This window comes from Neopelma chrysocephalum, unplaced genomic scaffold (genome assembly GCF_003984885.1).
Source record: "Neopelma chrysocephalum unplaced genomic scaffold, ASM398488v2 Primary Assembly neopelma1_69, whole genome shotgun sequence".
NCBI lineage: Eukaryota > Metazoa > Chordata > Aves > Passeriformes > Pipridae > Neopelma > Neopelma chrysocephalum.
The window spans coordinates 2709015-2725493 of NW_020897729.1; the positions used below are offsets into that span (position 1 = coordinate 2709015).

Genomic DNA, 16479 nt, shown 5'->3' on the forward strand with positions numbered 1-16479 from the left:
GGGCTTTCATGTTTCATGTAGGCATTTTTCTAGCAGACTGGTATTGCTGCAGGAAGTGTGAAGGGAAAGAGGGCGTGCTAAGGCACAGAAATATTCAATAAGTACAGACCATTATCAGATGATCAATCACAGAGTTAAGGAGAGAGAGAAAAGCAGCTTTTAATTTGGGTGGAAAAGGGCATCGGAGCTTTTATTAAATTACTAGCACTTTTTGTTCACTGTGACCTGAACTTCAGGGTCTCATGGTGGTCATGGGAGATCTTAGGCAGGCAGGGATTTCCGATAGTCTGTAAGGCTATTTTCTCTCCTTTCTGGAGTGGGTTGGCACCACTCATGCTAAATTTATAACCTTGTGGTGCGGGTCCTCCCAGGCAGCATGGCTGAGCTCACGTACTGGATCTGTGAGTTATGAATGTACCGGTATTGTTAACGTTCTGTTCACAACTGGAATAACAGAGTTGACGGCCTTTGTGTTGTGGGAAACAGCTTATCATAGGCTGTGCCCTTGTGACCTTCCAGCTGAACCAGGGCTGCTGATTCATGTTGTGACTCCCTGACAGTCCCAGACTGTACAGTTAACCTCTTGGCATTAGCATGCACTGCAGTTAGAATGGATTTATAGCCATCATCTGGTGCCAAACCACAAATGTGATTAAATATCTTAAGAGTCATTCCTTCAAAACAAAAGGTAAGTATAAAGTGTGTGCACTTGAGGAGAAAATGGACACCTGAGACTGTTCTTTCTTACTGGTTTGAAGAGCAGTTATTCCCCTGCATCCAGGTATCTCTGAAATCACTAAATAGGTGTCACAGAGTTTGGAAGAGCTGGGATTTGTATGCCAGTCAGCTTCCTGCTGGTCCTATATTTACAGGCTGGCACTCAGAGCAGTCAAAACGGAAACTAAATTAAATAGCTAAATTATTTTATGGCAACCAAGTAGAGCATTTCTCTCTGTTTTTCTGGAATGCACTAGCCCACATTGCTACTCAAAATAAACAAGAGGAATAACTTGGTGGTTCTTTGAGGGCATTTACTGCCTCTTCACAAAGGTAAATAATGAGAAGGGCAATAAGAAGTGAAACTCTAATAATTAGGTTTACTTCATTAAACAGCTGCTAAAGATTATCTTTACTGCAGACTTCACTTGAGAAATAACTCAGGGATGGTAGAAACACTTGGAGCTGCTCAGGTTTGCTCTAACATGAATATGCTGAAAAGTTTAGCTTTGTTGGTGTTAGTCAGGTGAGTAATTCGTGGTTTGGTAATTCAATGTTCAGCAGCAGAAATATTGATTAGTTGTAAGGAATTAGGACATGGGTTAAAAAATCCTGCCAGAAATTTGTGTTGACTGACATTTTGTTCAGAGTTGAACATAATAAAGCAATAATTGTTCTCCATTTGGAAACACCATGGTCAATAGTCATAAAACGGTCACTTTTGTTTATCTCACCAGCATCTACGCATTCCTGTCTGTGCTGCAAAACATGGTTCAATCTTTATTGAAGCCAAGCATGGCTCCTATGATGCATGGGAGAAGTTTCATTTATGCTTTGCAGAGAGCAGGCTTGCATTACTTGCCTGATTACATGGTATTCAGTGGCAAAGCAAGAAACACAGTTTTCAAATCCAAGCTCTTCAGCTCCTGACTGCCAGGACCATGTTTCTTCAACATTAAGTTTCCTGATGTGCTGAGCCTTCCTCATTCTTCCCAGTGCCAAAGCGGCAGTGGGAAAGAAGTGGAAAACAAAGCAAACTTTGTGACCTTAAAAGCTGCAGAGTAAGTGTTTGCATAGCCGAGGATGCAGGATGCTCCAGGATGCTTACTCCATTCTTCGGAGGGGAGCACTGGGAATGATTCTCAGGTTGGAGACTGACAGCTGCCTCTGGTCTCATTGAGGGATGTGAGTGTTGGTGTCATGTCTGACTTCCTCTCATTCCAGAGGGTTTGGTTTACTTACTTGTTCCATGCCAGCATGCTGTTCTCCATGTGATATAGCTCTGGCAGGGATGATGCATCCCAGAGCTGTGACGTAGCCACTCCTGCCACAGAGAATGTGATCCCGACTGTTTAATGCATTTTCTCCTTCTCTGCATTGTTGAGCCTGCCCTTTACCAACTGTTCAGGGAAGGCTGACCACACTAAAAGCTTGTGTCTCACCAAGGCTCTCTTCTCTTCCAGGTGATCCCAATGCTTCCCAGGCTGCTCTGTGAGGAGTTATGCAGTCTCAACCCCATGCAAGATAGACTGACATTCTCTGTGATGTGGAAGTTGACTCCAGAAGGCAAGGTACTTCAAGCAGCAGGCACTCATCCTGCTAATCTGTCCTACCTTGGTGGCCAGCCCCTACTCTTGCAGAGAGAGTGTAAAAATGCCATCCCTTAAAACCCAGGTGGATAGCAAAGGTGAAAAATACTGGAGGATGTAAAACTGTCCCTGTATCTTGTCTTGCTGATGATATACTGTGGAATTTCCAACTGGACTAATCTCTCAACGTGGTGGAGAAAGGAAGAATATTTGTATGAATCTCAGGAATAGAGAATGTCCTGCTCCTTGCCAGGTCACCCAACCTTTTAATGTCTTGCCTCCAGCAGCAATTCAAATCTAATGCTTTGGGTGGTACAAGATGTGCCCCCCTGACTCCAGCCCTGCCTTCACAGACAGTTGTGCAATGCGGTGGATATGGGCAGTATCCCTCTGCCTCTCTCTGGTAAACAGACTATTTAATTCTTTTTCAGAGCTGCAAATTACATCAATCCAAATAAAGCGTGATAGCCCTTCAGCAAAGGCACAGCTACATCCTCTGCATGTGTTATTTCCAGGGAGCAGTTGTGGAAGCTGTCTGTTAGTGCAGCGAGCTGCCCTCAGCTGCTTGCCAGCACTCCCCAGGTCTTCATTTCTCTCCCTATTCTTTTCCCACACTCTTTGTAACCCTAAAATCTCCTCTTTGGTGATCACAGGATCCCCTCACTAACCAAGAGGGGCTAAAGACTGGCAGGACCAGAGCACTCTCTGATCACTTTTTGTGATTTTTTTTTTTAAACCACAACTCTTTCTGTAGACGCTATTGTGCCAATTTGGTAATTTTTCACAAAGATTAACTTTACTTCCTTGTTATGGTCCCAGCTGCTCTAAAGTATACTGAATCTAACTTTATGTTTTAGCAAAATAGGGTTGCAGTCCTGATTCTGTATTTCTGCTGCAAGTCCCTACTCTGTCACTGAGGTGGATTGTATGTCTGCTGTGAAAAGCGTTCCCCTTCCTATAACAACAGTGTGATTACTTATGAGGCCTTCTAATAGTAGCTTCTTGGTGGGCCTTTTATTGACTCTGAGTCATCTTTGAACAGCTAATAGTCAAGTCTTAATTAAAATGAGCCTTTAATTACGTCTTTTCTCTTGTTCCATGCAATATATCCATTACTTGTATTTCAAACAGTGCTCAGTCCAACCCTGTCTGACCAGTCAGAAAATAGAGGAGCTGTAGCATCTGCCTTCTGCTGGCCCAGGGAGCAGATCTCCAGAGGAGCGGTGGTCTGGGCCACAGCCATGCTGCCCCTGGGAGAGCAGGCTGCCTGTGGCCATTTTCACAAACTGGTTTCTCCTAAAAGGACTTTCAGGGTTGCAGTCTTAATTGAGGTCACTTGATGTGAATTCCAGGTGAAGGCTGGAGAAGAATTTACTCTTTCCAAGAGAAAAAGTGCTTGTAGGGCTTTTGCCTAGGGAGCATTCTTTTAAGAGCTTGTATTTATAGGTGTTACTATGTCCATATCTCAGTGTAAACAGGATCACATGCTCCCCCATGCTCTGCTAGGTGAAAGGGAGGTGAGTTAAAGGCCCCAACACAGCCCTTGAACCTCAGCTGCTGGTGGAAAGCCGTGAGAGCACTGACATTGAGGACAGGACGTTCACAAAATCACAGAATATGCTGAGTTGGAAGGGAGCCACAAGGATCATCGAGTCCAACCCTTAGCCCTGCACAGGACCATCCCCAAAAGTCACACCATGTGCGAGAGTATCGTCCAAATGCTTCCTGAACTCTTTCAGGCTTGGTGCTGTGACCACTTCCCTAGGGAGCCTGTTCCAGCCCCCAACTATCCTCTGGGTGAGGAATCTTTTTCTAATGTCCAACCTAAACCTCCTCTGACACAACTTCAGGCTATTCCCTCAGTTCTGTCACTGGTCACCACAGAGAAGAGATCAGTGCCTGCCCCTCTTCTTCTCATCACGAGGAAATTGTAGACTGCAAAGAGATCTCCCCTCAATCTCCTCTTCTCCAGGCTGAACAGACCAAGTGACCTCAGTCACTCCTCACACAGCTTTCCCTCAAGGCCCTTCACCATCTTCATGGCCCTCCTTCCTCAGAGGCTGAAGGGCACCCCAAGTGCACAGAGGTACTGTAACCTTGAGCCTCCAAGGCAGAGCCCAGCAGCATTACCAGAGGTGAGAGCTGCTCTGAGATTCCACTGTTCCTATTCCAAAGCAAGTAAGTCTAAAGCTTATGCTTCCCACAAGGAAGAACCATGCAGATTCCACATTTGCATGTGACTTGTTGGGATTTTTAATTCTTGTTTTCTTTTAGAAAAATAATGCCAGGTTTAGCCTTTTCTGGAGACAGGCACTTTCTTGTTGCTATTGCTCTTGGGTTCTGAAGTTTTTCTATTCTAGTTTTCATTGACTGTAACAAAATGTTGCCTGAGCAGCACTCCACATAGCTCCATGGACTACAGTGGGATAGTGTGACACGATGTATCCGACATGACTTTCCAAGGGCAGAGGCGTTGACCTTTGTTACATCTGTGCTGTTCCTCTGAAGCAGAGCTGGGCGTTTATAGGAACGACGGAGCACGTTCTTGTTGGGATGCAGTCAACAGAAAGATATTTGCAAACAAACAATGCAACTTCTTTTTAAGTTTTGCCTGCTGATGTTTGAAGCACAGCCCTGCTGGTTTCTTCTAACAATGACAAGGAAAAATTGCCTCAGTCTCAAACATCCTATACACACACTGTGTTTTCCAGGCTCAAAACTGTTGTTGTCAGCCAGGACGTGATACAGACACTGCCTTGTGTGGAGAAAGACCTCAGCCCCCTGCACAGCTATGCCACACCCTCAGAGAGACCTGCAGCCCCAGAGACTGTGCTGTTGGGAGGGTTTCAGCTGAGCAGCACTGGCTGCCATCACATGCTGTGCTCAGGAAGTGGATCATTTAAAGAGCAGTGCAGCCTCTTCCACATCAGAGATTGTGTTTGCTTAATATCAGGAGATTTCTTGGGTCCAGCAGATTTCATCAGATGTTACTGACCTACCAGATATGCATCCCCCATCACCACAAGAAGCTGAACCACATTTAATGGGATGCAGCACAGAGGAGGTGCTGCCAGCACTGTCACATCATCTCTGTTCGGCTTTCTGGCTTTCTCTTCCTTTCTTTCTCCTTGGCTTAGAGGAAGGTACACACACAGAATAACCATGAGCTGAGGGTCAGAGCACTTTACATTGCAAGATGCCACTTGCTGCATCTCCACTGTTAGAGCACTTTTGAATTAGAAATGAGCTTAAATGCCCTGTGACTTTCAGAGCTCTGATCTGCCGGGTTATACTGCACAGTATATATTCTGTGAGGCAGCAAGGGTATTTTTGGGATCAGTCCTTTGCTGCTAAGCAGAGAGTTTGTCTTTCTGAAGCCATGTCCTTGATGAGGCTGTCACAGAGATCTGGCTGTTCTCCCTCGGCACCGTCACTTGCAGAATTTACCTTGTCCTGTTGTGCTGATGAAGGAGTGAGGTGGCACTTGTAGCTAAGGGAGAATTGTAATTCTCCAATCATTCTCTGAGCACTTGTGCTTTGAATGGTTTATGAGAGACTGCATCTCTCTCCAGAGCCCTCATGCCAATGCTCTTGACTTTTGTGAAGAGCCTTCTGCCCACGTCCTTCTGCGCTTTCTCACTGGCTTGATGAGCTGTTGAATTCTTTTCTATATCTCAGCTGAAAATAGATTTTCCTTTCTCTTTTAAGACATAATTCTAAATTGCTACTTCTACATTGGTATTCTGTTAGGGAGTTTAAAATTGAGTGACTTCCGATTTAAAATAAAAGAGTATTATAAACAATTTATAGAATATTTTCCTTTCGATTCCAAAGTAGTTTGGAAACCCAGAAAGGTTCCTGGCTTGAGTTTGGGCCTAGGACCATAAACATGATTAGAGAAACAAAGGGTCAGTGACTCTCTATCTCTCCTCCAGACCCACCAAAGTCCTACTCAGGTACTTTCACAAGTGCAAGTCATACATTGAGATTCTTGCAGTACTCCTGAAAACAGCGTATTTTAAGGCCAGCCCCTCGTACCCTGGTGGCCACACTTTAATTGAAGAGGTGGAATTCATTCTGACATGTTTTAGGTAGGAGATCTGGCATGTGGGTATCTGCCTGTTGCCTCTCCTGCAACCTGGTAACCTTTGACTCAATAGACTAATTTCAAGTTCTGGATTGGCTTAGTTCTTTGGGCTCTATGAAGGAGGGAAATAAGGTAAAGAAGGGAGATCCATGTATATGCACAATATATTGTTATATATTACATGCATGCGCATGTTACTCGATGCTAGACAACCTATGTGGGCAAAAGGCCTGAAGGTCTCAGTAGGACAAGATCTTCACTTGAAGATCACAGGCAGTGGTGAGGTCTGGTGTCATTCCTTCCAGTGTTTGTACAACTTCCCAAGCTTTCATGCACTGGAAGAATGAGTTCTCAGATCAATTTACACTTTCCAATTTTGCAGATCCTTGATGAGTGGTTTGGGCGGACAGTCATCTGCTCCTGCGTGAAGCTAAGCTACGAGCATGCACAGATTATGATTGAAAGCCCTGGGAAGGTGTTATCACCTGAAGAACTGCCCCCTGTCTCACCTCAGCACTCAATAGCTGAGATCCAGGAAGCTGTGCTGAACCTGCATCGAATTGCCCAGAACCTCCGCAAGCAGCGCTTCGCTGATGGTGCCCTGCACTTAGACCAGGTGAGTAAGTACAGCCCCTTAAGGGGCTCCCACTCCACTGGAGCAATTTCACCTTGTACTCCCTAAGAATTTCCCAATCAGTCTAAAACCTCAAAGGGTAAAGTTAAGGGTGGATTAGAAAGGCAGGTTTGGGTGCCAATGCCTTCTTAACAGAGGCGTCAAATTATGTACCAAAAGCACTAAGTTAAGTAGGATTAAAAGAAAAAATCCCTGTTTTTTAAGGAGTGGTCCATCTTTCAGCATTTTTCAAAATCCTGAAACTCTGCTGGACTGGGTAAGTAATTCGTACAGTGAAACAAATCATGACGGTGTCATTCATTATCATGGAGTTCAGATATCCTTAGTGCAACATTTCACTGTGAAAGGCTCATCCTCCACATTTATTTCTGTGCTTGCAATACTCTTGTTTTCCACAGCTTTCATAGCAGTTCTCTGTGCTGGGAAAATGGCTAACTGTTATCTAAGATAATACTTATAAGTGTTGGGTGTGTTTCAGGGAAAGAAATGCTAGTGGGGAGGTTTTCTGTCTGGGGTGATTTAAATAATCTTGTATCAGTTGTGGTATGTGTAATTTCTATTTTACAAGGAAGTCCAGATGTTTTAGGCTATCACAGCAAAAATACTTTTGCATATGATGTTTAGCTGCTCTGAGGTGGCTTCTGATAGTTTTTTTGGATGGGAGGTTCCAGTAATTTGTAGAACCCAGTGGTCTTCCTGAGCAGGAGACAAAATAATCTCTTAACATAAGGAAGCTCTATTGTTTCATTTAGCAAAATGAGCGTGAGTCAACATAAGGTTATTGCTGAGAAAGAAGCTATGTAAGAGGTGTAAACAGGACTGTTATATATAAGACATATGTTGTAACTCTTCCATTTTACTCAGCATTGTATTGTTGTCTCCAGTTGCAGGAAGGGTCTAATTTTAAAGAAATCATTGTTGAGCAACAGGAGCAAGAAGTGTCTGTGATCTGTGTTCTTCCCTGACAGAGCATGTGGCTTATTCTGGCGAAGCTGCCATGAAGAGGAGGCAATGTGCTTTCCCCCATGTCTAAAATGGACAAAATGACACACATGTATCTTCAGTGGCAGTAGAGGAGATTGGGATTTTACTTTAGGATAAAATTTCTGGCATAGGCATTGTGGTGTCTGGGGGCTATCTTGCCTACATCTGTTGTAGGACATCTTGGAGGCTTGGTGTGGCACACCAGTGAGCCTGGAGCAAGGACATTTGCTTAAGGTCCCTCCTTGCTCAAAGGAAATAGCCATTCTTAAAATTATATTAAAATAATTTTTGGAAATCAAACTTCCACTTTGGACTTTCCTTAACCTCTTTTGGAACGGAGACTTCCCTGTCTGAGGTTTAGCATACAATAGTGAATAAGCTGGACCTTTTTTTCCAAGCACACTCTGAATTCTGAAGGAACATAAAAGACCCAACCTTTGCATGGGATGAGCTAACTGGGAAGCCTTGAAAGTGTCTAGGTTGGAAATCCAGTCCGTTGTGGCTGGGACCTGTGGCCCAGAAAGTTCACTTGCTGCATTCCACAAGTCACTGTTACAGTGTAGTGCTGAGCAGTCACCATGTAACCCTGAGCTGAGTATCTGTTATCAAACTAACTTTGGGGGAAATACGTTTTAAAACAGCTGTGACATTTCCAATGGGGGGATTTAGCCAGGGAAGCATCCTGTTCCAGTGATACCCCACAAAAGATTAGCGGTGTTTTGTTTTGCTCTGTGCTGCTACAGAGGAGCCATTAAAGAGAACATATTGGAGCATCATTTGTGAGATCGGGGTTAAAAGCCACAGCTAAGGGCACCAGAGAGGGTTGATTCTTGCTCAGCCTAATTCCTAAACACTGTGATAAACTGAGTTATATCTCACAAGTGGCACTTTACGTCTGTGCAGAATCTCTCTCCCCTGGCAAGAGTGTCAAAGTAATAGTCTTTGAGAAGGAAGCATATTTTAGATCAAGGGACACTTTCACCGTACTTACTCTTTTCAAGTACTGCCCTGATAGTTGTGTTTTGATAAACTACACCCTCCCCAGCCAGTGGAGAAAGTGATTGCTGTAAGGCCTGAGTATGAACAGTGTGTGAGGGATCGATTTGTGGACATGGCCAGCAGCATGTGGCCAGACAAAGCAATCTGTATCTTTTAATAAAATGGGATAACTCCCTCTGCTTTTGCTCCCCCAATTCCCTGAGTTCCCATGGACACAGCTGTACACCATTTCCCATTTCCAGCCCTGAGTGAGCAAGCAAGCAAGGGTGGGTGTGAATGGGAAACACACCTTTCTAATCACTGGACCTCTCACTGATTTCCTGTTGAGTAATGTAAATCTTGAACAATGGAAGACAAACTCCAGCAGGAAACTAGGGGCAATGAATTATCGAATTCCAAATAAATATGTGAGTGAAGGAAATGATCATCACAAAATCTTATGGGAGGGGATGGCTGAGCATGAATGACTCCTGTGCCTTTTTTTCCCAAGGGATGTGAGCCCTCTTCCTATATATTGCATTATGTTTGAGAGTTCTACCATGGATCACTCCTGATTGAACAGTGACTGTTTTTTTTTCTTCCTTCCACCGTGCCATTTTTCGATGTGAGGTGCTCATGTGCTTCCTGTTGGTATGAAGAAAATCATGGGGGAAAGAATCTCCCATCCTCCTTTGCTACCAGCTGTGGTGGCCTTGGGCTGGTGCTCTCCCTGTCTGCTTCAGTTTTCTCTTTGGAATGATATTGGTCTCCCCCATACTATCTCCAGCGTTATCTCTGAGGCTTCTGGCTGAGTAGCTGTTTCAGGGCCTCTAGCCTGAACATCTGTTTGGTTCCCTACACTATCCATATAATTTAGGATTTATTCCCCAAAACAAAGAACATCTCTCAGATGAATCCATTCATGGGCATATATTTGTAATAGCAGAAATACCGGTTGGCCAGGGAGTTCTTTGGTCCTGACACAGGATGGCTCCAATAGGATGCAGCAGTGTCAGGCTGGCTGTGCTGTGGTGAGGGGAATGTTTTCTGTTTGAATGTCACTGCTGAATTTTTATGACCTGATGTGAGAGTGGCATCTGCTTGCCCATGGTTTTATCTTTTAGTAGCAATTTTAGAAGAAGAGATCTCTGTAGTTCAACAGATGAGGAATATATTATTTCTTTTAATAACTTAGGAATCATGTATCTGGGTCGCACAGAAGACCTTAAGACATTATGGAGATAGCACACAGTCTGGAAAGCTTAGGATTTGTGGGTTTGGTGTCAGTATATATGTGTCTCTTTGGGGCTCTGTATTTTCTAATTCCTTCTTCAGTTTAGTCCCGGCATGGCAACCTTCATACCTGCAGCCCCCTCCTTGCTCCCCTCCTCAGTTCCTCTTGTGCCTCTGCAGAGGTCTGGTAATCCTGATGGGATTGCAGGGAATCCTGCTGCATTTGACCATGGGTGCAACCAGAACCACACATCAGTCATTCCATGGGATCCAGCTGTCCCCATAGGCCCCTTCTGGAACTTTTTCCCTAGAATATGATTTCCTGTGCTCCCTAGTTCCAAATAGCAACTGAGCTGAGTTTTAAAGACTTTGCACCTTCAGTGGCTAAGGAGCTTATGAAACTTTGTCCACACAGACAGAAATTAATGTATTTCTTTTCTTTCTCGTTCAGAGCTGCAACTTTTAGATGTAAAGGCAAGAGGCCTTGTATGTGACTTTAAGAAAAAATGTTCAAATATCTATAATATTGTCTTCCCCCCCCAGACCTCCTCCCTGCCCAGGACTGTGAAATATCACCCCTGTGCTGTCCTCTCACAGCTCCTGGTGCACCCGCTCTCTAAGTTGGAGCAGGGATCTGACCTGGTTTAAAAAGCAAAGTGAGTACAACCCACAGCTTTCCTTTTTTTTCCTGGCCAGGTTACTTGGAAGCTGGATTGCTTCCCCAACCCACAGCGTTTAGAAACAGTAGCCAGAGAATCAGATAGAAACTTGCTTTCAACAAAAACCCTGAAGTTTGCAGAAAAGCTCCTTAGCTCCAGCCTGCCTAGAGGAGACGTTCTGATAAATGGTTCTCTTTTTGGCCTCAGCAGTTTATAAATGAATCACGAGGATGGATGCCTACAGGAAGACAGGTTAAAAAGGATTTCTGTGCGTATTTAAAATGAGAATACCCCGGGATGCTGATCTGTCTCTATGACAACTGTCTGTGAGCTGAGCAATGCCTTTTGTTGTGCTGGTGATTCTACCTTTGCCAGCACACTTATACCTGGGTGCTCAAAACATCAGCATTGACCAGAGTTCTTTGCGAGAACAAACCCAAAGTGCATCTGCATTAGACCAGTTAATGACACTGAATCATTTGGTAGAATAGCTTCTCTCCTTGTTTTCTGCAAAGCAGACATTCAGCTTTGCAGGTGTATGTGAAAAGGGAAGGAATAAAAGGACAAAAATGGCAAAGATGAGAATATTACACAAATATAAGGGTTGAATTGGTAGTGAAATGGTCTCACTTCTGCTTGCCCCCAGCCTGTGTACTGTGCCACTGTCTTATCATCTGAGCAAGGGTTGCTGTTCCCTGTGGGTCTCTATTGTTTTGAATAACTTAGAGGTAGTAAAAATGGTGTTATTGTAACTCTATAGCACACCGGAGACCTTACCATTGATCCTGTCCCATGGCTGCTGGGGACAAGACCAGTGATCTTTGAGAATTGCTTTGTTTCTTTAAGGCTGATGGAAATCCTATAGTTGTAGAGCATTTCTGCCTCAGGAAACTTAGGGAAACAAGCGCAAAGATCCCAAACAAACACCAGACTGTGTGCAGAGTGCCAGCTCCAAACCACCCAGGTATATGGCACACTGGATATAGTAACCAGCTCTGTACAGCTTTTGAAGCTCTCAGAACCAACTCTGACTACTTGATGCAAACAGCTCAAGCCATTCACATGGAAAACAAGGAGGAGGGAGGACACTGTACGTGCAGGATGTGACACTGTATGTTGGGAAATTTCATATTTAGTTGTGGCTAATGGGATAGGACAGAAACACGTATTTTTAGACAGTTGCTCCTGCTAATGCTGTTTAATTGGAAATCCCAAGAACCGCAGATTAATTACTATCACTATTAAAATTTTCCAATATGAGCGACTGCTGGAAATAATTATGGCAAATTGTTTTGTCATATTTCCTGCCTCGTATCTGTATAGTAAGTATTCAGGTCTTTTGTTCTTGCTACGTGAAAGTAATAAATATTTCTACCCTGGTCAAACAGCCATTGTGTGCAAAATACAATATATTAGTAAATGAATGGAAGACCCTTTTGGTTGGGAGAACTGTTTACATGGGACAGCAAAGGGCTATAATACTGCACAGAGCTCAGTTAACTGAGTGTGCCTATGTTTGCCCTAATAGCATGATCTGAATGTATGTCTTAAAATGCTTTTGGGGCAGAAAGGTCATCCTGGATTGAGTACTCCCTGGAGTGATGCTTAGGTTTTCTGTCCATGGCTGCTGTATGTGGTACCCCTGCACACTCTCAGTGCATGCACCTTTCTGGGGAGGAGTAAATGGCTTTGCTCCAGCCCCTGACTCTTGGCTGCATCTCTTGGCCAGTCTCAAAGAGAAAGTCATGGTGTTCATCGCCTAGGATGTGATGTTGGTGCCAAATTCATCTTGGATTTCGTTCCCTCAGGATAGATTGAGGTGTGTACCTGCTTGTGCACTTGCTTTTGCCCAGGAGAAAATCCCAAAGGCCCATTTATAAAATCCTGAAAACTGCCATGATACTCCCTAAAGAGGCCGTTACAGCAACCGTGCATGAACGTGACAGCAGAGGCAGGGTGGGCTGTATGTACAGTGCTGTAAGATAAATGGAAACTCAGACTGACAAGGAGCTTTCACTATTCACTTCCTATCACAATTCCACCATTGTCTGCTCTTTCTCTTTGATGTCTGGCTAAAGAGACATCACTGAAACCCAGAATGGGGACAGCAGGTGCTATATGATCATTATGGACAGTTGCTTATACTGTGTGATACATAAGGCAGCTGGGGGAATGTTGGATGTATTTGGAGATTAATTTCCTTTGGGGATTTGATGTCTTTTGCATAGTCCCAGTTAATATGTCAAAATGAGCATCTGAGGCCACAGCTTCCTACTGGTGGATGCTGCCCTTCCTTGCAGGAGTAACTGAAATGCACGTGCAAAGGTGTGTCAGCAAAGTAGGAATGATTTTCAGCATGTCTTTCCTACAGTACCACAGAGGAACATGGTACTTGGCAGGCAAATGTGAGGTGTCACTGTTGTTGTCATGAGCAGGTGATGGCTCAGGTCGGGCAGTTTGAGGATCCGTGCAGGACAGAGGCGTTGCAGGATCGTGTTATGGAGGGGATGTGTGTTGGCTGAGAATCCCTCTGCTCTCATGGAGATGTTTGCATTGCCAGTAGGTTTTGAAGTATTTTGATTAAATTAGGATTTTGAGTGGAAAGCTCTCTGAATCTAATCTTTTGCCCTGGGATTTTAATGAAGTCTTCCCAGGGGTGTGAGTAGGATTGATGTCCTCGCACATGTCCCGCCGCTCCCCGATCGTTCTTTTAGAGCTGAGCAGCTGTGTCCCAGCAGGAGCAGGTGGTGAAGTGGTCGAGCTGGCTCCAGCAGGAGGGGAGGGTCGGACGCTGGAGTACAGGGCTCGGCTGTGGAGCATCGTGCTGGGAGCCACTGCAGCCAGATGTCTGGGCAAACACAGCCAGGAAGGAGCTCCCCACACAGTGGTGCTCTGGCATTAATTTACCATCAGTAATGCAAGAGTGGATTATGACTTTATTCTTCCTGGACTAAGTATTCCAGCCACTAGCTCAGATATTCAAGTCCTCTGGTGATGTACGAGTGGTTTTCTTCTAAACAAACACAGCTTAACCCTTGAGTTTTATTAAATCTACGCAGACCTGCAAGCTGAGAAAATTCTCCATAAAAAAGAGCTCTTATGGTTTAATTTTGAGAGGCTGTTTGACACAGCAACAGTGTCAGTTGTTCTTTCATCTGCTAGCCTAAGAGCAAGTGTCAGAGGGGAGGCTGGCTCCATCCTTCCAGACAATGGGTATGGCATGAAGAGGTGAAGCAGTTGCCTGAGCTCACACGGTGTGTCGGTGGCAGAGCTGGCAGGTCTGATTACCAGACCAAATCCAGCACCTTAGGCCAAGGCTGACCATTCTCTTCCTCTCACGTTTATTACTGACAGCTTTTGAATAAAAAACTGTTGCTTTTCTGTTTCTGCTGTGTAGTGCTGGCCCATTTAAGGACACGGGTTTTTTTCATCCCTGTCCCCAGCAGATACATCTCACAGTGCAGAGCAGAGAAACAAGGCACATCAGCACAGAGGGCTGAACTGTGGCCAGCACGTCTCTGGAATGCAGAAGCAATTGGTGTGTTTCACAAGTAGCCTCTCTCTCCAGTCTTTTCAGATCTCAGGCTTTACCCATATGTGCCAGGATCAAGACAATGGGCTACTATCCTATGGAAGTCTCTCTTGCTTGCATGGGACAGAGTTGCAGTAGGCAGTATATCATCAGACCTTCCAAATTGCTTGGCTTTTTCTATTGAATCCAGTTGGTGATCAGCCATTCTAGAAGGGGGGTGAGCTGGAAATCATCACATGCTGACCTGCAAGGAAGGTTGAAGGTTTTTGCAAGTACTCCAAATTCACACATGAAGTACACATCTCTTGGTTTCCTGGATTAGCTGGACACAGATGGGTCTTGCCCTTGCTTGTGGCTGCCTGGGGTCACCTGCGCACAGGGACCTCAGAGAGCACCAGATAGCATTTCTAGGGGAAAGAGAGGTCATCTGTGGTGGATGGTGGCTTAGTGTGATGGAATGTGTCCCAAACGTGAAGCTGATAGCTCAGGTGAACAGAGGATTCAGTGCTTGATCCAGCTGAGCAAGCCACTCACTGGTATTTTTGAGGTTGGTAGGGAGATAAATAGTGGCTTCTGCTGGCTATATTGAAAGAGATTCAGGATGGAAGAACTGGTTCTTAAAGAAGCAGAAACAAACTGGTTCTTCAGTGTCTCTGATGGAAAGATAGATAAACTCCAGAAAAACATGTGTTTGTGTAGAGGTGCAAGTGGGGTGAATGTTTGGAGGAAATTCTTGTTTTACATTTTCTGCTGAGGAAACAGTCCTTGCTCTGAGAGTCTTGCCCTCCAGTTGATGGTGTTTTTCTTCCCTGGTCATGAACAGACGTCATCTTGTTGTTCCAGATTCTGTTTATCACGTATTTGAACAGAGGCTTGACAAGGGTTTTTTTCAGGTATTAATTATAGTTGACTGCATGGCTAATCCATCATCCTCTTTAGATGGAGTCACTTGGTGTTGAGTGATGTAACTTCAAATATGATCAGTCTGCCATAGGTGAAGATGTAGCAGCTCTTTGTCAGAGCCATTTCGGTTTCACCCAATGGTGTATGGAAGAAAGGCTAATTGTATAATGACAAAAGACAATGTTTGGAAGGAGATGAAAGATTCAGACATTACAGTTCTATGATTTCTCATTTCAATTCCAAAGTGAGAAGGGAAAAAATTCTTGCTTTCCATGGCCACAATTCATTTTATCAGGTGTTTCTGGGCAGGATCACTCCTTCTGAGTCCTGGGATGTTTTATCTTTTGTGATCCGTAGCATACGGATGTTGAAGTACAAAGAAGCTCAGAAAGCACCTGTGGTTTTCACAGCCCTCTGAAATGAGACTACAAAAGCCTTATCCAAGATACCAACAGCTGAGCTGAGGACAGAGCTGATCCTGTCCCCTCTGAGAAAGCCAATGCCTGCTGAAGTCCACTTGAGGATTTATCTTTAAACATTCCAAGTTCAAGCTCACATCTTCTGAAATTATATGCCCTGCTAAAGTTTGCGGTGATTCATTTGGAGTACATTTTGTTGAGCAACCTCTTGGGTTTGTTTTGAAAGCAAGTGGCTTTGAATCTGTCTTTAGTAGTCTGGATCATTTATCTTGCCCTTTTCTGCATGTTCATGTAGTAACAGGGAAGATTTTTAAGCAAACTAACATAGTTCAGAGTATGGATTTCCCCTGAATATGGAATTGCGTAAAATGGGAGCTTGAAGCATGACATCTCAGATAAAGTTGTTGGTCCACGTTCCACTTGTTTCTGAGATTTGTCCATAGTTGAGATTTGAGAAAGTCCTCCTCCTTTGTGCAGTGCTTCGTTTGTTTGTGGGAGACACTGTGATTCCCTGGTGCTTCCTGCTTCCATCTTAAGGCACAAACACCCATCTGCCCCCAAAGATGAGTATTCACAAGTTGTTGCGTTGTCTGCACCTTAAACCTGCCAGCACTATTAAACTTTGCCCTCTGAAGGAAGCACGTTCCCGGCTTGGATTTCAGCTGATAGCAGATATCTTGCATTTGTGCTAATTAGTGACCAACTAAGCTGGGCACAGTCCATTGCCCATCTGTGATGGGCTGT

General features: G+C 44.4%; 1 protein-coding gene across 4 annotated transcripts in view; it reads left to right on the top strand.

Annotated features, from left to right (window-relative positions):
• The window catches only part of DIS3L2 (DIS3 like 3'-5' exoribonuclease 2), a 184017-nt gene that overhangs the window by 114542 nt on the left and 52996 nt on the right, over nucleotides 1–16479 (top strand). For all 4 annotated transcript variants that reach the window (XM_027685729.1, XM_027685731.1, XM_027685732.1 and 1 more), the window contains 2 exons: nucleotides 2181–2288; nucleotides 6776–7009. In XM_027685729.1, coding sequence (XP_027541530.1) covers nucleotides 2181–2288; nucleotides 6776–7009 — 342 coding nt within the window. The remainder of the gene's footprint in view (nucleotides 1–2180; nucleotides 2289–6775; nucleotides 7010–16479) is intronic.